The sequence below is a fragment of the Sturnus vulgaris genome, chromosome 4 (assembly GCF_052056855.1).
Source record: "Sturnus vulgaris isolate bStuVul1 chromosome 4, bStuVul1.hap1, whole genome shotgun sequence".
Classification (NCBI taxonomy): domain Eukaryota; kingdom Metazoa; phylum Chordata; class Aves; order Passeriformes; family Sturnidae; genus Sturnus; species Sturnus vulgaris.
Window position 1 is genome coordinate 60,365,748 of NC_142246.1, and position 23,790 is coordinate 60,389,537.

Here is a 23,790-nt window from a genome sequence, read left to right on the forward strand (position 1 = left end):
ATCCAGTCAGAGGTAGTTCTTCCCCAACACAAAGAAGATCAAGGTTTCTGTTTAAAACCTAGAATCTAGAGATACCCACCCCCCCCACCAAGATATCTTATCCTTCAGTCCCTCTTCCCACCATAAAACCCATCAAGCTACTTTAAACATTGTAAGGTTTAGAACTTCTTATCAGACTGGCTCCTCTCTGTCTTAAGAATTGCTTTAATTCCTCAAACACCAGAATTCAAATGAAATTTGCCAAGTGCATGGATGTGCATCAGAGTTCAGAAATAACAGATGCTGTGACGCTGTTGGCTTAATGGCTGTGAACTGCAGATGTGCATAGAAGGGTGTGAAAGAAGCCTCAGCACTCACACTATTTCCACTGAAGATTGTCCTTTAAGGGGTTGATTTTCAGAACTCTTAATCACTGCTGTAACCAGATACTTAGACTTGAATATTTATTATATACGTAAGGCATTATATACTTATTGTGATTTATAGCTTGGGTTAGGATGTTATTTTTAAATAAGCCATGTAAAGTACCTTCAATCCTGTCCATTCACACACGCATGAGGCAGACTCCAAGATCATGAAATTGGCTTAAAAGCCACGTGCTTTAAAAGTCCACTTGAAAACGGGGAGTGGAAATTCACTGCCTCCTTACTTTTTAGTTTGATTTGTGTTCTCAGACTTCTTCCTGTAATCAAGAAGTCTGAAGGTTTCAAATTAAAAAGCTGAAAACCTACTTGCAGTGCTTTATTCTACTAATTTCAGCTTTCAATACACCTCTTATACTTCGCAAGGCTTGTAATTTAATTGGAAGCACTGGCTACACAACATACTAAGATGTGTGCACACAGCTGTGTAGCTGAAAATTCCACAACATAATGAAATATTAGTTGTAATTAACAAGAGACTGGATTGCTGAGGTTCTGTGGCATGCCTGCAAATGTCTGAGCCCACATTCCTTCCATACAGCCAGCTCTGACGGGGCTGTAAGTCCCTCATGCAGTGAGACTGTGGGAAGAGCCCATACGGACAGAGAGCAGGGGAACCTGCTGGTGTTCTGGAGAATATCTGCTTTGTTTCAATCTTCAGAGCAGAAAGGGCAATTTTCATATTACACTTATTACATTTCGTGTGTCCCTGGGAGATTTTCCTCTATCAGTTCCAAGAACAATTGCAAGGAAATATCTCTGAATTTATGAATTTGTAGAGGAAGTGAATTTACCACTTTTAAATATGTTTAAGCAGTTACATATTTTTTCCTCAGATATAGCAGACTGTATATAGCCTGTCATTTTTTCAGAAGTTACTGTTCTTTTTCTCCTAAGGGAATATAGTTTCTGTAGCTTTAGGGAGGCTCTACTAATTATTACATACCTCATATTTCTAAAGAAGAAATTATGTTTATGTTAGCTATTTTTCTTCCAGGAATTGTTCTATATTCAGTACTTAAGTATAGATTGCAAATGTGTGAATTTCCTATTCCTTTTTGAGGGGAAGAAGAGTAATAGAAAATGCTAGCATTTATCAAGGAATAATATATCAGTGTATTACAATATTCTGACAGCTCTAGTAATTTTTTCTATTTTGAATTTGAATAACTGTCACGTTTTAGCTAATGTCCATTCAAATGCAAAAGTGTAAATAATGACATCATTTAAAACAGATGCCCAAATCTTCCAATGACAACAACAAAATCAGGAATAATGAATAATATTTACTTAAATTTCAAGTTTATATTAAGTAATGCAATGGACTATTTGAAAAAGCTGTCAGGGGTCTTTGGATTAAATTGGTCCACATCATTTGTGTACTGCATATCTTTGAAAGATGACTTGAAAGATATCATCCCAGTCGATAATTCCATTACAAATTAACGTAACTGGTAGATATTAGTCTAGGACAAGGATGCTGATGAGCCAGTCATGCTGAAGCAACAAAAAATGAGTCCATGACTCCTCTAAAGCATTTTTAAGTTTGATTCCAAGAGGCCTTTGCAGACCAACTGTGATAAATGTGCATTTGTCACAGGGAAGGGAAAACTGTTTCCTACATAAAACAATTCTGATGACGCTTATTTCTTTTAGAACAGAGCAACACCAAAGAGGTGATTCCTTTCTTCATGTGAGCCCTCAGACTCGGGACTGAAACTTTGGTTCTTACAGACAATCACATTTTTGACAAATTGCTACTGCTGTACTCCTATCATTCCTGGACTGTTTGGGGTTTGGTTTTGTTTTGTTTTAAACAAGTTACAAAGATGGCTTAACTTCAGAGAGATTTTCTTAATGAAATCCATTCCACCCAGAAGGTGTTCTCTCTAACAAATGGGAAACATCACTAAATTTAACCCAAAGTCTGAGCATATGGAAAGCTACATAGATGATGTCAGACATTACAAATATTATTTGTACTTGCTAGTTTACTTCAAGGGAAATTATGAGAATGACATCATAATGATGACTGACTAATTTTTATTAGTGTTTTCTCTCTGAAACTCGAGACTTAGAGTTATAAAGAAAAACAGCTTTAAAAATGCCATATCTGTTATTCTTTTCTAACACTTTGTGATTTTCTTATTTATAAAAGATATTCATGTTTTAAAATACCATAGATACTATCGGCTCTTATTCTACTCCCTTGACATGTCATATTTTTTGTCAAAAAGAAAAAAAAAATATTTAATGCTCATAAAAGATAGGAAATGATCACATCTTCTTTTAAATTAATTGCTGCTTGGGTTGGCCTACGAACCTATAAACTCTGCTGAAAGAGTTGTAGCTAATTTCTTTACAACAGTTTCTTACTTTGGGAATTAATTATGCTGATGAAGGGGTGATGACCAGCTTAGGAATAGCGATATGTTCCTGCAGTCAGCAAAGAAAAATCACAGGGTGCCACAACTTTGGAAACATCCAAAATCCACAGAACCTGTAGTGCTCTATTTTACAGCAAGAAACCCGGTAATGCAGGGTTGCATAAGTACTTTTTGCAAAGGTCTGTTGGGTTATTTTGCTCTTACAGGACCAGCTCCAGCTCTGCAGGGCTGCTCAGGTGCTCTGTGTTATCTTCAGAGCCAGAGACACAGAGCAGCAGCCAAGGACACCAATAAAGCAGTGTCTTCCCAGGGCAAGGCAGAAACATTCTTCAAGCCCAGCAAAAGGGCATCCCTGCAGGAATACTGAGGGAATCATCCATGATCCGAGTCAGCAGGGACTCCACAACTAAAACCTGGTGGGTGGCACAGCAAGCCAGAGAATTGTGGAGAATTCCCTTCCCTATTTTTAGGAACTTAGTACGGACAGACTGCATTCCTGGGCTCTTTACTGAGGACAAGATTAGGCCACAACACCATAAATCTCCATGACCATATTAGTATCTTTCTCCAAATGCTCTTGCCCCATTCAGCACCGTGTTTATGGTTGACCTCAAAGGCAATGGTCTTACCAATGTGTTTATGGTTGAGCATGTTCATAGGTGTTATACATATTAGGACCTTTGTTTATCTATGAAGACTTGTTTTCATAAGAAATTAATATTTATGATGTCTCAGTGCTTACACACTTTAGGGTACTTTAAATGCTGTGCCCCAGTGGAGCCATCATATTCATGAATTAATTTAATATGCAAAATTTAAGGATGAATTTAGCATCAAAAATCCCTGCCAGATCTGCATATTTGTCATAAAGTGATGTACTGTCAGTCTCAACTCCCATGTAGATATATTTACATTAGGTGTGCAAAGGCAAGATTCACAATGCCACTCTCATGGCTGAGTTCAAGTCCCACTGGTCAAGCTTTTGAGAAATTGCCCCCTCTCAGTCTTTGTCACGCTCTTGGCTTAGCAATGCTGACTGAGCGTGTCTAACTGCTCTTATTTAATTCCAGTGCAAAACAAATAAAATTCAGCAAATAACTAAGGCTTGGTACCATCATATAGCGTTACAAATTTTTACTTTCAGAAAATCCAGCAACATCTTTCATAAATGATGTGTATGTGAGTTCAAAGATACCCCAAAACAAGAGGTCTAGGTTATATCAATGGCATCATTCAGCTCAGCACAAAAGGAGTTAGTTCTGAGACTGATTTGCAGAGCAATTCTAAAGAGAGCTACACCACCATGTAATGGGCCTATGCTCCAAGGAATGCTTCCCTAACCAACCCCATTTGCAAATGATTTTCAGGATAAAAATGAGCAAATGATCTGTAATAGATAATAAACAGCTAATCATTACATCACACATACCACATCAGTTAATATAGATACATTTATTAAACCTCTTTTATATGTGACTTATGTTAAAGCATTCTATTTTATCAAGGATTCAAAGGGATTAGAGTTTAATTTGTTATTTTAGTATACTATACCTTTAAATTGTTGACATATAAGTTGTATAAATAGAAACACCATAAATCTCTTAAAAAATGTACCATAAATTTTTTATGTATGACCTTTAAGTAACAGCAGTCTGTTGCATAACTCTGCAGGGGAAGTCACATGGTGGAAACCTCATATTTCCTTAAATTTATGGTTGTTTCTTGGTGGTCTAAAAGACTTCTTTCTTTTTTTTTTCTAAAGTTGTAATCTTAGTAAATTGTTTAATGTTTGGTCTAATGCAGGTCAGTGTAAGTTCTTATTTAGATTTATAATAGGAAATATATAATGTCAGATACCAATGAAGCCTGGCTAATAAACTCAAGGATACCAGTGTTATGTTTCATTATAATGATGTGAAGATAATGCCTTTAGCTGCATAACCACCACGTTAGCAACAGACCATAAAATAATCTTTATGAAATCTCAGGGTAAGATCAATTAAGAGAAAATGTTCCATTTTTTCCCAGTAATTTTTTTTTCTCCTCAATCAGAAGCATTTTTGATTGATAAATCCCCTCATCAACATTGTATCAGATCTCATATACTGACACCAGAAATCAAGTAAACTCTGAAGTGGAGAGAACTGGCTGCCTCATGTTATCCTGTTTTGCACTAGAAAATAAAAAGTCAGTGGAGTTTGGGTTTGTGCCTAAATACTTGCTGAATTAGGGCCTTATGAAAAAAAATTTATATTAAGGTAATGATCATTGCCATTACTTAGAGGAAATTTTCCTCTTTCCAACTCCAAAAGAGTTTGGTTTACACTCAGAGTAGTGTTATCAGCATCAATAGAAAAGGTCTGCCTCAAGTTAAAACATACAAGTGAATATAAGTTGCGTGAACAAGAAGAAATGATTAGTGGTTTTCCACCTCCCCTGAAATCCTCAGAATCCAAAACAGGAATTTACAACACTTGGCAGAATAAAAATTAAACCCCACTCAGAAATGTCAATATTTAAAATACGTAGTACAACCATAATTTAATGAGTTCTTTAAAAATACACAGGGCACATACGTGAAGTGCAGTTTTCAAATCCCTTTTTCCCCAACAGTGGAATTGAATGTTGCAGGCATAACAACATTAGCTCATTCTTTACTATAAAATAAATCCTTCTAGATAGTTCAAAGACCATTTATTTAAGCCTTAAGATATGCAAATCAAGCACGTGTGCACTGTTTATATCCACTCATGTTCCACTTTTGGGGCTACATAAACAATTACATTTGATGAGAATTTAACCTACAGCCCAAGGAAAACTGTGTTCACCTAAATGCTGGATGCAAGTGTATGTAGTGAATATGTGCATAACGCATAAGCATAAACAGCTTGGAAAATCCAAGCCCTGCAGAGTCATAAATCCTGTCCTGAGAGGCAGATGTGCAAGGCAGATGTGCACGTTCCACAGGAGATGCAAGTGAAAGCAGTGCTTTGTGTGTCCAGCCTAGCAAAAGATAAGGGCAGGTTTAGATTGGATATGAGGAAGCAATTCTTGACTGTGAGGGTCAAGAGACACTGGCACAGGTTGCCCAACAATCAAAGATACCCAGTGGTGTGCCTTCAGTGTCTTAACAACATTTGGTTAAGTAGATTTTGGTCATCCTGTCTAAAGGTCTCAGATGCTATGTGAGTTCAATGCCTACTGAAAAAGAATGGAAAATAAAAGAATGAAAATTCTTTTCTCTCTTTTTGGCATTCAGACTTCTGGATAAGCACTAAAAGAATTAATACGTGTTAAATAAATATCTCCAGGAGTGTTCAACAGTGAGAAATCAGATATGTGAAAAATCTGCTGAAAACCAAATTAAGACCAAGACACAGTAACAGCCATTTTACTGTCATCGTATGAGCATTGCTGAGTTAAGGAACAGGTAATTTGTAAAACGACTGAGCCTGGAACAGGGTTAATCCAGAATCTTGACACACATGAAAGACTAGAAAACCTTTTATTTTCTCAGTAATTTTCTTCAAAAAGAGCATTTAGAGCCTGAACTTAGAAGAAGGATAATAGTACTCAAGGCTAGTCTGGAGCAGAAGGCAAATGAGCACCAAAAAGAGAGTCTGGAACTTTTTCCTATCCATGCAAGGCATTCATTATCCTCACAAATAACAGAAAAATCAGCACTGCTGGGGCTTTCACAAGTAGATGAGGGTGTCAAGGGAGAGGCAAAAATCCATCCCGCAGGCAGCGAGTCTTAGGAACCTCAGAATGCTGGCAATGGCTTCGTTAGAAACCAGAGAGCCTTCCTATGCCAAGAACAGACACTAAAATCTCAGACAGTTAATGCAAGAACAGGATAGAGAGGAGTGAGAATATTCTGAGATTTTGAAAACATACTCTCACCAAGTGTGGACTGAAAGCTTCTCAGAAAGGGCCAAATGAAATATTTCATTTCAGTGTTGACATTCTTTTAACTAAAACTAATTTCTAAACTGAAGACAACTCACTGAAATAATCAAAATTCTGACTTTTACACGTACTAGAACTGGATGTTTCAAGAATTTCAGAAATATTTTACTTCTTGCCCCCAAAATACAATATGTGTGACAAGCAAACCTCCCTTTCCATCAGGGAAAGCGGGCGCTTGGACAAATCAGCATTTTCCAATACTGTCTTAATTCTGAGAGCTTCCAGCCATTTGTACTGAAGACATTTTTCATAGTAATTTAGTGGTTGTCTTAGGACAAATGAGTTCTGAAGTTCTGTGTCTGCATCAGCTATTGACACACACAAACATATTCCTCCAATTATTCCATATGCATGCAGTGCCTCACCCTATTTCATTTTTATAACTGTGCATGCTTAACACATTCCTTCTTTGCAATGTCCAAAACTATCTTTGCATTCTCAACAAGAAACATATTTCTCATTCACACATCTTGGGCCAAACCCAGATGGTATTAGTTTCCTACAAGGGTATTTCCTGTATGTCTGAATTGTCAACACGGCTGTGGATTGCCATCATTCTCCTCTTATATACAGATTCTAGTCATGGAGAGCAAACCGTATATCCTCCACCACCCTGGTTTTTCCACTTGGCACATTTCATAAAAATATTCACGTCTCTCTTCAAAATATTAATATTTTTCTCACTATTTTAGTTGAGAGGTAAAGACAAGACCTATATGAGGGATCCACAAAAAATGCTTGATTATTTTAGCTTCCTCTGGTGTTTGCAAAACGTCTGTGGAAAAAAATCTGGGTATCTCTGGATTTATTTACTCCTCGTTTTCAGGTAGCTGGCAAAATACATATATTTTTTAAGACTTACTGAAAGAACTAAAATAATTTGGTTGCTTAAGGCAGTATTTAAAGCCAAGCTTAACTGCAGCAGTGTAGGTAAGTTGTTCACTGGCCTTTCTGCCCTTGGGCTGCTCAGTTCCTGGGGCTCTGGGAGGTTGATGGGATTGGCAAAGAACCAGGGAGAAAAGTCCTTGGGTAGCATCAGAGAATTCAAACACATTTTTCTTCCCAGCTCCCATTTAGTACCTTTTCAGAATGTGGGGGTTCATTGCTTAAATGTATTTGTGACCTAGGTACAAACATGATGCACACACATGAGGCAGTCATAGCCTTTTTTGGATTATTTCTGGCTGCATTTGTACCAGGTCTCCAAAAAGCGCAGTCCTTATATTTCAAGGAGTTTTATTTTAGATAACAAATACATTTCCGATGCTCACACTCACATGTGGAAGCCTAAAACTCAGTAGCAGATGCTGGACATGTAAATGGGTTTTCTGTTTGCATGTGTGCCAATAAGACAACACCGTTTATTTTTTGGAACAGCTGAATGGGCAGAGTGTAGGTATAAGCAATTGCAATACTGGAGTAAGAAGACATACCAGAGTGACCTAGCCTTCATCCAGCAGTGCTGTTGTATGTCTACTGGAAAAACCTTGAAGAACACTTACAGAGCTTCTAAATACAAAGTCTGACTTTGCCTATTACGTTTGGCTTAATAATTACTGAGAAAATCAGCAACACATGCAACCAACATTTGCTTTGAAGATATGACACGTTATTATCAAAACTATGCTGAATGCTGATGCTAAATATAGGCTGAAATATGCCTCTCCATGCATCCAGATTTCAGAATCCAAAAGTTCTTTGGATATTAGAGAGCAGAATAGCATTTGCTTTATCACTAGGATTTGGACACACATTTTTTGGCAGCTGAAAAACGGTGACGTGTTCCCATCTTTCGGGGCCTGCAGGCAAAGCCTCATGTTCTAGATGGGGTCTCTGCCCTCAGGAGAGAACCTCAGATAAGATCATAGGTGGAATATAAGCATCGACTGCAGTAAACCTTTTTTAATCCTTCCTGTCTCTCTCTCCCCTTTGTTTTTATGCTACTTGAACTTCTATCCTTCAAATTCTCCCACTCCCCTACTAAAAATCATTCAGATAATGCAATTTTCCAGTTTCTTTTAATAAGGAGATTTGAAATATCTGACAGAAATCACTTTAAAGCCTTTCCTAAGTACCTTCAAAACTTTAGTGACTAAAACAAGAAATTTGCTTAAGAAATAACCTTCAATGAAGATTACTTTTACATCTACAACAAAGATGAGCATCATTTTGATAAGCCATGGAACTCACTCCTCTCAAAACAGTGACAGAGCTCATAAAGGCCACAGTTTAATCCAGGTTATGTTGCAAACATGAATGATTATCACGGCAATACTTGGCAAAGAATTACAAACTCTATGCCTTTATTAATCTCTGGCAAAAGGTATCCTGTCAAAGGGGTGCTTTTTAAAATTCTTTCAACCATTTCTTTTGCAAGATGCAGACTGCTAGCAACTTTTGGCACTTGCTGAGTAAGTTTTAATATCCATTAGCATGCAGACAACAGTAAGGACATGGAGATCAAGCTAAGTAGAAATCTAAAGCCTTTTTCCTTCAAGCTGGCTGTGGTTTTCTGTGTTCTCCCCCAGCCCCACAATATTTAAGTGCATAGCTCATGTGAATGTACCCTTCGTTTTGCAACCAGAGAAAGTAAATACCTGCTCTAATAGGTGACAGTTCAGCACTGAGAGCCAAAGGAGAAAGGCAGAATTGTTTGTAAGAGTAATGTCATTGTGGCACATTCCCATTTGCACCCCTCTTTTTTGAAACTAGTTATTTTTAATGCCTACAATTAGACAGATCAACATTTCTGGTTTTAATTTAATGCAGAGAGTATGATAATTACTGTTATTCTGTTCTGAATTATAGCCCTAAATTTCCATATAAAGTGGTCACGGTAAAACAGCATGAATTTGTTTTCGATTATCAGAGTATAGAATTTGTTGTAGGTTAGTTCATTTTACATAAGCACTGTCAAATTTGCTCTGTGTCACCATACATCCTTTTTTTTCCCCTCTCTCAGCAGAAAATAAACTAAGTCTTATAGCTCATTTAAAGTGCTGTAGACTTTTTTGTGGAAATTTATCAAAATTAGCAGCTCAAGATCTTTGCATGGTGGTAGGATTTTAATTTTTCCATAGCATATTTTTATCCATAGTAAGGACAAAAGTGACAGCAGTGATTGGCTGAAATGCCATGCCATTAAAAAAAGCAACTTATGTATTGAATGGTAATTCTTAGAGTCTTTTGGCAACTCTCAGCCATTAATCTGTATTTTAAACAAAATGAAAAATTGTATTGAACATGCTACTGAAAAATGAAGTTAAGTTTTATATACATAGTGAAGGAAGGACAGCACGAGAAAACCAGAACAGATGGCTGGAAGGAACATAGTCACATTAGAGCATTGGTAGAACAGCAACTGACTAATAAGATTGATTTGTACCGTTTATGTGTTTACAGAAAAATAGTCAGGTAGCATCAAAATAGGGTATAAGTTTAAAAAAGTCATTCTTGACTGGAAGAGGTAAAGCCACAGTTTTGGTGACTGGGAAAAAGGATTATTAGTGTCTTGTCATCATGTCATGTATTTGTGAATGTTAATGGAACGTAGTCTGTTCTCTGTGGGGCATCATCTAAGCCAATAGAATAGATTGCCCATGGAAAGAGAGTTGTAAAATTTGCCTTTATCACAGAAGTGGCGTGGAAAGGTGGGTAAAGCTTCAGAGCAACAGAAAGGAGGAGGAAAAAAATACAAAGGTCATCAAGCCTATTCTCCCCTATTAATGAAGGATTTTCATGGTCAGTAAATTTCTGAACACTTACTGCATTCTCACTCATTGGAAGGAAGCTTTCTCGCTTTCCTGGAAGGCTAATTCTGCAGCACAATAGACCTCAAACCAATGCAGCAGAAAACCTGTCAGGGAAAGACAGTCTGTAGAGGAAGAATGCTGAAGAGGAAAAGTGTAGGAGAGCAGATATGCCAAATAAATAAATAAAAGACCAGAAAGTGGAGGCGTGCCAGGGAATTGAGAAGGAGCATGCTTATTTTTTACCTTCCCATAGTGGCCTCCGCTGGTGAACCACTCACTGAGTTGCTGGTGGAATGTAAAGCTTCCTTGAAAATAAATCCAGCTGGGGACAGAGGTGGAATCACCACCTGTGTTCCCAGAGGATAAATGCTGCTTACAGCTCAAGAGGCCTCTGTGGTGCAGGAAAGTGTGTAATTCACACCTTCCTGAGCCAGCTTTACTGAATGCAATAATCATCTGGTCTTTATTTGAATCTCCCTCTTCCGGGACTGATTTCCACTGTCTTCTGTTATTCCAATTCTCCTAAAGCAGTGCAGTACATAAAGTTTCTCAGTCCAGATGCAGACCTCACATGGGCTCATGGCCACCTCCTTGCAAGCACACTCGCAGCCATATGTCACTCTGCCCAAAACCTCTCAATTATTGGCTGGCTCTGGGCAGTCTCAAAGCTTTCAGCTGCTCCCCACCAATAACTGGGAGAGTTGTGAAAGCAGCGTTCCTGTTGTACCAGAAGAGTGTGAAGGAGGCAAGCTGTGGGTTTGTGTTGGGTTGGCATCTGCACTTATAAGTTTCATGTACTTTCTTTAGGAGGACGGGAAGAAAGAATTGTATTATCAGGGGACGAGGATTGTCATTTGGATTAAACTAAAGACTTGCCCAGCAGAACAGCAAAATCTGGAGTTGAGGAATTAAAAAAATAAGTACAGAGGACTAGGACTAGAAGTGAAAGGTCCTGCATTTAGTGACTGGTATCTTCAAAGGACTGTGAAGGTAAGGAAAAGAAAAAAATGATCCCCCCCATGTCAAAATTTTGTCTTTGCTGCAAAAGAAGTAAGAAGAAAAAAATAATTAGGCTTTATGTTCTAGTGCTACCGAACAACAGAACAGAAAACTTCGTGATGGATTCACTTTGGCCAATTTCAGCTAAATCCTGCCCTGCACTTAACTGAATAAAAAGCATCTCTAGCAGGTTTTGTGCCTAAATTCCAAGTCAGAGTACAGCCCTTTAAGTATTTCTCATGTATAAATTTAATTGTAAAGCATTCCTAAATGCCTAAAGTTATTTTAAAGTCAAGAATTAAAATGGTGCATTTGTTGAAATCAGTAAAAAATGATGAAAATGTTTTAAAAAAAATCTTAGATAACTGCAAAGCCCTTTATAAACAAGGAAAAAAAGTGAAGCTCTGCAACACAAGAGGAAAAAGGAAATGCTTTGGAGATAGGGTCTAGTATGTAGACCATACTGAGCCATGACATCAGTGTAATTATTTTCCCCTAAGGTAAATGTCTTATGTTTCAAATCCTTCCCTTGCCAGAGGCCTCAGGCCCCACAGATAGCAAAGCACTGGAGTCCTCAACACCCAAGAGGTCTCAGAGGAGCTCTGCTCTTGCAGCCTGCCTGCAGCCCAGACAATTTCTGCTCCTTTCATTCTGTGTTTGCTCTCTTTCTCCAGTCAGGGGCAATTCCCTCTTGTGGAGCTCAGAATAGGTGGTGCAGCTCGAAGGGCAGGGTGTACCCCTGCAGCAGACCTTGGCAGGCTTCTGCTTCTGCTGGAGTCACGTTTCTGTCCTGTGCTGGGGCCAAATTTCCAAAACATGGCAATTAAGCAAACAGTTCCCACTGAGAAGAATACCTGACACTGATCTTCAGCCCTCCTGAATCTCGTTCTGAAGAGTTCAGATGGTGCTGCCTGATAAGAGGTTTTACCCTTCACCCATGTTTTTTACAAATAAAACTCCTTAAGATCAAACACTTGGTAAGGCATATTGGTTATGCTTTTTATTACAGAGGAAATAAACTAAATTAAAGGTGATTATATTACTTCAACAACTTACGCAGCATTTGCACTATAAGAATAGATGAAAAGAAAAGATATAAAGGTATTAGAGTTAAAATATTAAGTCAGTGTTGAATTTGCATATTTTAAGCACAACCCCTTTTAAGGAAGGTTGTTACTCCATTCCGGCATGAGAGTGAGTTTGTCCAGACAAAAAAGTCAAGTATAAATACCATTATATAACATATATATATATATATATATATATATATACACATCATAATAGTACTGTTAAGTATAAATACTCTTATTTTATAAGTATTATATAAAGAGTGCATTTCAAAATCAATTTTAAAGGAAAACTTGGAATATGCTACCTACATTGTTTACTATTAAGCCACACAGAGTAATGGAAATAAATGGTCATGTCTGGTTTTGCTTACTAGCATTAATTACTACTAGGGATACGTAATTAAGGGTCATACTTACAATATGATCTATTTTAAATTAAATAATTTAAAATACCAATTAAAAAATTCCTGTGTATATCTCTGTATTTACTGTATGTAATAACACATATATAGACATAATTAAATGGCAGTATGGCTTAAAAATAAGTGCAGCATATGTTTCTATATTATAGAAACAGTATAATATCTTAAAAATATAATAAAACGTCTGTCTATAATATCAGAGGTATACCAGAGTACATTTGAAAGCACGCAGATTGGAAGCAGAGCCCATTTCTAATGAGTGGTTCCATGAAAATAGCACCATTCTATAAAAATCCAGTATTCACATGCCTCACATCCAGTATTCACATGCAAGTTACTTCTCCTAATGTTAGGTCAAAACACAAAGTGGATCGTTTTGTGCACTTGTTTAACATTTTTACAAGTGTAAATAAATTATAGCAGAAATTACAACACAAAAAGAAGTATCAAAAATATCCTTCAGCTGAGAACACATACTGCAGCAATATACTTTCAAAACTGACATAACGTAGCTAACAGCCCTTTAAAAATGAAAAATACAGAAACACTTTGTTTTAATGTTTACTTGGCTTTGTACTGACTTTATGGAATTCTGATTAAATTATTCTCATGGCTGCGGTCTTAAACTAGACCAAGCTGGGGTTTAAAGGTCCAATGTTTCTGGCCCAAGGAGATGAGTTTTGAAGGAAAGGGCAGTATTGGTGCAGAAGGTGTCACAGCTGGAACAGGAGAGGGGAGCGTTCAAGCTACAGAGCGGCTCAGGCAGACATGGCAAGTGGGAGCTGCCAGATCCAGTTACGACACAAACTTCACATTGGCCCCAGTCCACAGTATGTTTAAGTAATTAATACTCATTTCAGCCAACCATCATTCTTTGTCTTCAACAGACATCCCAATGGAATACAAAGATTGTCTCATTCTTCTTGCCCTTCCTTATACAACTGACAAACATTAATGGTTATTCCATCAAATAGTGCAGTGCAGAATCTCATACAAGCTGCTTTGTCATCTACAGTTTGTTGGTGCTGGTTTCATCTAAAGGGAAACTTTCAAAGAAAAGAATGTCAATAACCTTTCAAGCTGCCGAGAAAAAGATACAGGTGTTTGACACATGGTATCCACAGGAAAGACTGTTAAGCCTGGGATGCTGCTTTCACATCAATATTGATAAAAAATACGAGTAAGGAATATTCTATAGAAAAAGTCTGAGATTTTGTACATCATTATTCAGTTTGAGATTACTAAAATTACTGTTTCTAAGGGATTTTGCTAGTAAATGGATCTCTCCATTTACCACACAGCATATGAGACAACACAACAGAACTAGTATATACTTTCTGGCACATAGAGGGCATCTCAAAAGCTATGGAAGTTATGGCAGGAATTTGATTGGGAAGAACAGATTGGCTAGTTAGTGGTAAAGTTGAAAATACACATGAAGAGTCAATTTCCAAAACCAGAAAAACTAAATATGGAAAAACTCATCTGGATTTCTACTTGAACATGAGCCAGCTAATGGTTTGATGCTGCACTGATTTCAGTGTCTTGGAGGGATATTTTATTAACTGTCTGAGTAAATAGACTTTTTAGAACAAAATGTGTCTATCTGACTTTGAAAAACATCCGTGTGACCTTCTGAGAAGCAATAGAAACAATCCCCAAAGTGATACACTGCTTTCTAACAATCATGCGAGACAGCAATGAGTAAAAGTCATGGCCTGATCCTACAAACACAACTTGCCATATTTACTACCTTGCAGGTCCCATGTTTCATTCATTTTTCAAATTCTTGCTTCATGTGTACTTCATTAAAAGCTCTTAATTTAATTTTCACCTGTTTACGCTTTCAACAACTTTGCTTTCACACTGAGACGGCTGCCATGGCATCCAGCACTAAATAAAATCTTCAGCTCAGTAACAAAAAGATCTTTTCTTACTAATACTTTCAATAACTCACCTTGCATGGCAGACCTAGTGTGACTCACTGACATTCTTGGGCCCTTAAATGAGTTGAACTCATCTCTCAGGAGAAGAAATAGGACTGTCTTTGTCTGGGCACAACAGATAGAATCATTCATCAGGAATCTTTGAAATATGCCTTCCTGTTCCCAAAGCAACTGATTTGCCTCCCTTTGCTTCAGACTTTATCAAAGCAACTTGGTCAAAACCCTTAGAAACTCAAACAATAATATCTACAATCAGTTCAGACTCAGCTGCAGAATTATTTTTGGCTCATAAGGGAGAAAGAGCTGGATTGGCAGTCCCTTCATCCATGATGACTGCAACTGATTTGGCAGCTCTAGCTAGACTTTCAAAACTAACCTCTCTGATAACCCCTTGAAACTAAATTTTTCTAGCAAACAAACTAGCAAATTTTGTCTGCCTCTAAATTAGCAGGATCCAGGTTTCATTGTACAAATCTGTTTGTATGGAAATCTCTTGACCTATTTACATCTCCATTTCTGACTCAGGTTTCTCTTTGGTGGTTGTGATTAAAAAGGAAGTACGGCAATCATGTTGAATTAAAATAAATTAAAGCTGTGCACTTTCCCAATTAGGCCCTTTGTGGGATGACTTTCAACAGGAAGACAGGCCCATCCATCACTCTGAAGTGCAAATACATTTTAAAGCTTCATTCTCTCTTATAATTTCAAATTTCATAATTAGCTATCTTGGGTGTGGTTACAGTTGCAAAACGTTGTCTCCTTATGGGTACAGAGCTCGAACACTTGAATCTACAACAGTCACTGGTTCTAGTTTTGAAGGGCTGGCAAGTCCTGAGTCAAACCCCAAAACATCTATCCCCTTGTGAATAATCACATGTATTAATTGAATTTGAATTGTTAACTATGTGCTGTTTATTTCCATGCCTCAGCTTCACTCCCTGTATTGCCTCAAGAGCAACAAATGAATCTAAGTTTTATTCTTTGTTTATACAAATACAGTTTTAGGCATAGTAATAGTATGTACATTTTTTAGAAGCTTTTTAGTAGCCAAAAAGAAAATAGCCTTCTATTTAAGTTCATAGGGTCTTTGCATTGTCACAGTACATTACATGGATTGGATGCTTAACTTAAAACTGTACTAATCTTCATGGCAAACATAATAACAAAAGAAAGTTCTTCTGAGATTTTTCTATTTTTATTTTAAATAAATAACAAAAAACCTTTCCAGTGAGGGACCACATGTAAAACTATGGTTTCTCTGCACACAGACCAAGGCTGCTTATTACCTACAGTACACCAGCTATGATGAACAGACCACCATAGTTGTGACAACTGATGTTGCTGCCTCCAGGGTAAAACAAAGGTTTACATATTACACAAGCAATTTAACTGTTTTCTAAACATATTGCCAAGACAGTGGGAGTTGGCAGCCAGCACTATGTTTTAGGTTTTGGATACTTGGATTAGAAGTGACTGCTGATTATAGACCTTTTTATTCATCTTCTACGAATTACAAGCAACCTAGTAACCCAGCAAAGAATCCTTCACAGCACTTAAACTTGTCTTCATGGCTTCCCAAAGATTACATACACAAATCACTCCACAAAAGTGGCGTAACAGACTTGTGCCTAGATAACTACATAAGGCAATTGTCTTGTTCTAACTCTTAAAGACTTCCCCAAAGTGAAATGTTTTATAATCCTTTTTGTGCAGTAGTCAGGAAAGAAATAAAAGAGTTTGGGCAAAGATTATCCACAAGAAAGAAACTTTTTTTTTTTTTGGGTTCCAGCTGAAACACAATAAAGAACATAATTAACTTCACAATTCTTTGTGTTTTTCATTTGACTGCAGGGAGGAGATGAAAGAGGACTGTTAAGCCTTGCATTCCACCCCAATTACAAGAAAAATGGAAAGCTGTATGTGTCTTATACCACCAACCAAGAACGGTGGGCTATTGGACCTCATGACCACATCCTTAGGGTCGTAGAGTACACAGTATCCAGGTATCAGTAGAAGTCTAAAATTAACAAGCTCTGTATTTCTCAGCAACCTCTGCACTTTAGTATTTCTGATTTCTAAAATGAATATGAAGTTTACAATGTGTAAATTTGGGCACCTGCAGAAAAACTATCGTGGATTTTATTTCAAATAGTAGTTTTGGAATGACAGTGAGTACACTGTTTTTTTCTTTTTAAGACTTTTTTCAGTTGTTCTGTCATTTTTAAATTTTAATTACTTCCTACTTATTATGTATAGGCATCAAATTAATTGTTTGTGAATGCTAGAAAATTGAAATTTCTCAGGAAAAAACTGTTAGGCATTTTTCCACCAAGCTACAACATCCACATCTCAAAGTGGATAATTTGAATGAGTCAAGTGTATTTTGAGAAAGAAGAACAGCAATAATGAACTGTGAAAACTGTGTTCATATCTTTAACTTGCAGGAAAAATCCACACCAAGTTGACATGAGGACAGCAAGAGTGTTTTTAGAAGTAGCAGAACTACATCGAAAACATCTAGGAGGACAGCTGCTGTTTGGTCCAGATGGTTTCCTATACATTTTTCTTGGAGATGGCATGATCACTCTAGATGACATGGAGGAGATGGATGGTTTAAGGTACATAAACTACCAGTGGATAGACTTCTATTATTGTGCTCAGCAGAATTGCAGGTGCTCCTGTGGTTTTTAAAGTATTTTTAAAGTATAAGGATATACTCAAAACCCAAACCAGAGGGCAATTGTAGTACTTGGTTTTAAATTAATGGAATGGAATTAATTTAAACATCACATGTAGTCATGTTTATGACTATGTTTTGGTGCTCTTCTTCTACTTCTCCTTTCCTCTATCATAATCACAAATGTAAGTTAAAACATTTTAGTTTCTCCTGTTTCATATAACAAGAAAGTTCTGAATCCTTACAAAAAAGTATCAACATCTCCATTCAAACAATACCATTTTTTTCTCACTTGCTTTCTATGTAATTAGTCTTTGGATTGTATTGTGACTAGAAATCGTTGAATTCAAGAGTAGGATCCAAAGTGTGAGCAAAAAGCACTTTATGATTACAATGTGATTATATCCATAGTTACTCTAAATGACACACAGTATAAAAGAGTTAGTAGCCTTATATTTGACGCCCTAAATAATTATGATGTTTGGAAAGCTGTTCTTATGATCAAGTTGCTTCTCAACAACATGGTCAAAGGCATTTTAGTCTGCACATAACAAGGCAGGATACTTGCCAAACTGAATCTTTGAAAGGCTCTGCTACTCTTCTTTGATTTGCATCCATCATGACATCAATATCTACGTGATTAATCAGTAAAGTGGGTCGTTTATTTTGCTGGTTCACTCTCGTATTATATGGATTAAATCTACCAGTAAAATACTTTAAAAAACCCAATTATTTTACCCTCCAACTCTCTCAGTGATTTCACAGGTTCTGTATTGCGCCTGGATGTCAATACTGACCTGTGCAATGTCCCTTATTCCATCCCACGGAGCAACCCACACTTCAACAGCACAAACCAACCTCCTGAGATTTTTGCACATGGACTCCACAATCCAGGCCGGTAAGTAAGTTTCAATTAAACTGAAATTACTCTGGAGCAGACACTGTTTTCAACCAGGCTTTTTTTTTTATCCAGTCAGGCAGCAATATTTCAATAATAAAAGTGATCTTGAACTTTTTGAGTTTTCCACTCCTCCACCTCCACATATATGTCACAGTTAGAAACAAATGTACATTGGCAAAGGGGAAAGAGAAGAGCATGCACAACTACTACAAGTCAAGAACAAAATGACAGAAACAAAGTATAGGATTTCTAGTTTTAATTAGTAATAAAATTACTACATTTGTGAAAGAAAAGAGCTTAAAGCAAAGAGTTGGTAAAGTACAGCTGAGATGGGAATCTTGACTGGGAAAAAAAGGCACGTGGAGAACAAATGAGAACATCTGGTGATATCTAAACAATAGCAAGGAGGAGAACAATGCTTTAACTAAACAACACATAATTCAGCAAATTAGGTGGGTGGTAGTTACTGAAGTGACATTTAAAGTCATGGTTTGAAAAAAATCAGAAAGTCAAGTTGTTCAGATAAGGACTTGATTCTTTGACTTTTTAACAGTCCAAAATTCCTACACCATATAAGTTCATTTAGCTTAAGGCACTATTCTTTTCAGGTGCTATAGTGCAGACGACATTATATCACTAGGGAAAAAGTTTTATTTCATACTACATAGGAATGGTGTAGGAATGAGAAAGTTGTATTATCTCCTGTATATAAATGTAACACATTTCTCAGGTATTTTGGCTCAGCATGAAACAGGTCCCTCAAATGAGTAGGCACCACAAAGCAACAATAACACTTTAAAATGCAATGCTTCATATTGATAATTATATGTTATGAACTCACCTTTCTCATGGATTTTCTCTTTTTTTCTTGTTATAAAGGTGTGCTGTGGACCGGCACCCTACAGATGTAAACATCAATTTAACTATACTTTGTTCAGATTCAAATGGAAAGAACAGATCTTCAGCAAGGATCTTACAAATAATAAAGGGCAAAGACTATGGTAAGTTCTATCCAGGGTAAAGCTGCTGGTTCTAAAACAGTCAGGTTCTATGTCCATGGAATAATAAACGGAAAGCAGAAGAGAATATGTAAAGGCCTGTATAGCCATGGTAGGAATCTTACAGCATAGGACAGACAACTTATCTGATATAGAAGTGAAAAGTTCTGTCTTTTCAAGAGAAAACTTCAACGCAGAAGCGGATAAAAGATGCAGGCCAAAACCAAATTGAAATGACTCAACTTTGTTCTTGTTGGTGTAGAATATCATGTAAATAAGATTTAACAAATTTGACAGTTGCTAGTCTGTCAAATATCTCACTGTTGCTGCATGTTTTGGCTCATAAAGAGAATATTTTGGAATATCAGGAAATGATGAAAATGTATTCTTAGTCTTTCACAAATAACCTTTTAAGACAGAGAATGGAAACCTCATGTAATGTGCCTCTTATAATGGAAAAAGTGAGATAGACAACAGACCACAACCAAACAGGGAAATGGCTGAGCTCTGTTTAAATGTTACTAAAAATAAAAAACTTAGAAAAAGGCACTATGCTACTACTTCATAATAAATGACTAGGTTAGATTAAATTACAAAAAGATAAATACACTCAATTAGGGTCTTCAAAATAATAAAGTGCTTCATGCTCTCTCTGAATCAGTATGATTGCCAGTCACAATTTCAGTTTGATGTTTCACTCTGATGCTCACCAAGATCCCGTGCTAGTTCGGGCAAGTTCTGACACTTCCTCTAAGCTATCATCTGCCTTGAGTGCCCATTTAGCAGCTTGTAAATTCCTGATGGTAACATGTGATAAATGCCAACGGTGTGTAAAGGCATTGAGAACTGGCCTGACTCTTGGAATGTAGCATTTGCCTTGCTAATTCACATCCCTTGGTTCTCCCACCTGTATTTCCCTTAAAAGCAAAGCAGCTGTGCTGGCTGGCACAACAGTACATAATAGCATAATGCAATTGTACTGCTTCAGTTATTGCATGGATTTTCTGTGTCCATTTTGTAAAAGCCAAACCAAAGAATAATATTTGGTTAACCACTGCTCCAATGGAATTTTGACTGCATCCTTATTGCAGAGTAAACTAAGCAATATTGTGTCTATCCAGAGCAGCTTGCCAATATTAATACTAGGCTGTGGGTCAACGGCTTCAATAAAAAGAGTCCATCATCCTTTTCTCCCCCATAAAATTTCAGCTCTAACTCATGTAGAACAATCTGGGAAATGCATTTATCAAAGGCTTCCAGATAGCCCTCTGACTAAAAAAAAATTCCTATTAAAAATTATCTACTGGCTGTGGCTTTTTTTAAAATTATGCAGCTAGCATGTCAAATGGAGCCTATTTGTACCCTAAGCAGTATTTGATTGCATGAATAGAAACACGTACACTAAAACTTCCTTGAAGAATTGTTTGATAGGACTAAACTCTGTGGTTTTGTGAAATAAAAAAAGGGAGAGAAAAATGTAGGAACTGCAACTACTACAGCAGCATAAAATAAATTACCATAAGATACAGCCAGTAATAGTAATGTGTTATGGGGTATAACACACATACCATCTTTAAAACTGTGATTTGGAAAGTTTCTCAAACCATTGAAAGGATTTCAAAACTAATTCTTCTGAAAATCAGTGGAATTTCTGCGCTGGACTCTACAGTGAATGGGGGTTATTTTGTTCCTGAAGTTCAGGAGATCCAGTCTGCAGACTGGATTGACATGCAGAAATTAATAGCAGTAATCACATTGATTTCAATGGAAGTCCAGCGTAATCTTTATGTAATTTTATTCTCCCAGCGTGTGCACATGGAAGAAAGCAATTATAGCCTCTCCTTTGAAATCTCTAATGGATTGTTTCACAGACAGACTTTGTTGTAATTTTCTGATTTTTTTTTAACATCTTTCTGGCAACGCATCTTGATTTTTGAGGAATCTTTCAATGGAATTAATCTCTTTTCTGGAAGCACTAACATTTTCCTAAATGTGCATCAATATGAAAATGCATATGATCTAATGCTATGGTAGTTCCTTTTCAGAGAGTGAGCCCTCACTTCTAGAATTCAAACCATTCAGCAGTGGGTCCCTGGTTGGTGGATTTGTGTACCGGGGCTGCCAGTCGGAGAGGCTCTATGGAAGTTACGTGTTTGGGGACCGCAATGGGTAGGTTTTGTACCACGCACTCTTAAACAAAAAATGCATGTGAAGTGTATTTAGTCACTCAGCTGCCTGTGTAAAGCCACACCAACAGTCTTGTATGTTGTGTCACCTTGCCAGTTTAGCAGTGTGTTAATGCAGATTAGAGTCTAGATCTGGGAATAAAATAGCACACAGCATTCTAATGAATGGTGACTTACAGAACATACCTAATCCTTGGGAAAAAGTACAGGAAACTGTAAGACAAGGAACTGCACAGATGTATCTGTGAAGCTATTTACAGCAAGTGTTACAAACTTATCTGGACAATGAAAACTTTGTTCAAAATGTAATAACTTTTTTTTCTTATGTGTTTTTGACTGTAGAAATTTTTTAACACTGCAACAGAGTCCTGCAACCAAACAGTGGCAAGAGAAACCCCTCTGTCTTGGCAACACTGGCTCATGTAGAGGTTTCTTTGCAGGCCCTGTCTTGGGATTTGGAGAAGATGAATTAGGTAAATACTAAAAGAATTGTTCTTAAATTATAAGGTTTATCAGTAATTGGTGCTGAAGTATTCATAATTATAAGGAATGTTTAAAAAGAAGGCTATCTGTCCTTTGCTGAAGCTGTCTACACTGCTCTCAGCTACACCTCAGCAGCCTTGCAGGAAGAACTGAGAAGAGAATGTGTTGCTGGAAGGGGCAAAAATCCTTAATGTAACTTACATGCTGTGAACCATGGCACTCCCTATGACACAATGTATAAAATACTCGCTTTTATTTCCAGCATTACAGAATTAAGGGGCAAAGATATTGCATGAGCAGACTGATCCCTCTTCTCCCTTCCTCACCAATTTAATTTTTTTAATCAATTCTATACTATATTAAAAAAACCTTTCATGATAGAATATTTTTCACATTTTAGCATCAATTTGGGAAAAGTGCTTATATAAATTTTCAAATAGCAAATGATTCTGTTGTATATTTCAGTGTTTCTTCTGAAGTTTTTTTAATCTCATTTGGCAAATACAACCAGATCACAAAAGTCATGTGTTTAACGTCTTAGGAAAGAGAAGTAATTTATTGCACTGTTTTCCCTAACAGGTGAGATATACATATTATCAAGCAGTAAAAGTATGACACAGCCTCACAGTGGAAAACTCTACAAGATCGTTGACCCAAAAAGGTGAGTTTTGCACTTTCTTTGGGATCAGCCTTTCCTTCAATAGATTAAAAACCAGAAGGTAACTGCAGTTCTCTTCATGTGGCTGAATAATGCAATACTGACGTTCAGTAAAAAGAAAAATTCTCAATAAAGGGGCTCCCTAAAAGCAAATGTTCCAGCAGCAGCAAGCAGAATAGATTCACTGTCTCATAGCAAGTGAATGTCAGAACAACAGAGGGGTGACTAGCACTAACTTCTGGGAATTTTTACACTTTTACATTGTGCTGAAAGCTGCGCACTTTCCCATCTAGATGCATATTTTTAGCATGTTTTCTTAGAGAAGTAGACCTACTTAATGATAAATGATGCTCCTGGTAGTTCTGAAGCCAAATGATTTGTAAGTACCACAAAAAATTATGTAGCATAGTGGAAGGCAGATGCTGGAATTCTCCCCAGTGCTGCTGTTTCCTCACCTGCTACTGTGGTGGGACAGTGCACAACAGGAGCTGGCTCCAAAGATCAGCACTGTGAGCCAATACCTGTTCTGTGTACTAAAAAGCAAGTACAGAAAATAACTTGGCAGTCGTAGCCAGTGTCAGTTTGGCCATAAGTAAGCTCTAAGTCTTTCCCAAACATCTCCTCTGTTGTACAGGAGATACCACTAATGGACAATAATAGAGAGGAGCCAGTTCTCAGTAGGTGTGAGTTGTCACTGCTTACTAATATTCAGCATCCTTCCATCCCTCTTCCATTACCTGTCTCTCCCTGGGGAGACTTGGAGCACCAAGGAGGGAAATCCTCTGTCCTTGGACTCTGTGCCAAAAATACACGAAATTCTTTAACCATTCTTAAAGAACTGCTTCCAAAGGGCCTATAAATCCCACTCAAGTGATTTATAAGACATGGAATTAATAGGATTGTTCTAATTATTTAGACTA

General features: G+C 37.1%; 1 protein-coding gene and 1 long non-coding RNA gene across 2 annotated transcripts in view; one reads left to right on the forward strand and one right to left on the reverse strand.

The window, feature by feature from the left end:
- LOC148224036 (uncharacterized) overlaps nucleotides 1-19,744 on the reverse strand; it is a 173,372-nt gene extending 153,628 nt beyond the window's left edge. The window contains exon 1 of the long non-coding RNA XR_015803346.1: nucleotides 19,387-19,744. This is a non-coding gene — a long non-coding RNA (uncharacterized LOC148224036). The remainder of the gene's footprint in view (nucleotides 1-19,386) is intronic.
- The window catches only part of HHIP (hedgehog interacting protein), a 74,626-nt gene that overhangs the window by 31,976 nt on the left and 18,860 nt on the right, over nucleotides 1-23,790 (forward strand). The window contains exons 5-11 of the mRNA XM_014880580.2: nucleotides 16,819-16,970; nucleotides 17,412-17,585; nucleotides 18,399-18,542; nucleotides 19,425-19,546; nucleotides 21,589-21,712; nucleotides 22,072-22,202; nucleotides 22,792-22,873. Coding sequence (XP_014736066.1) covers nucleotides 16,819-16,970; nucleotides 17,412-17,585; nucleotides 18,399-18,542; nucleotides 19,425-19,546; nucleotides 21,589-21,712; nucleotides 22,072-22,202; nucleotides 22,792-22,873 — 929 coding nt within the window. The remainder of the gene's footprint in view (nucleotides 1-16,818; nucleotides 16,971-17,411; nucleotides 17,586-18,398; nucleotides 18,543-19,424; nucleotides 19,547-21,588; nucleotides 21,713-22,071; nucleotides 22,203-22,791; nucleotides 22,874-23,790) is intronic.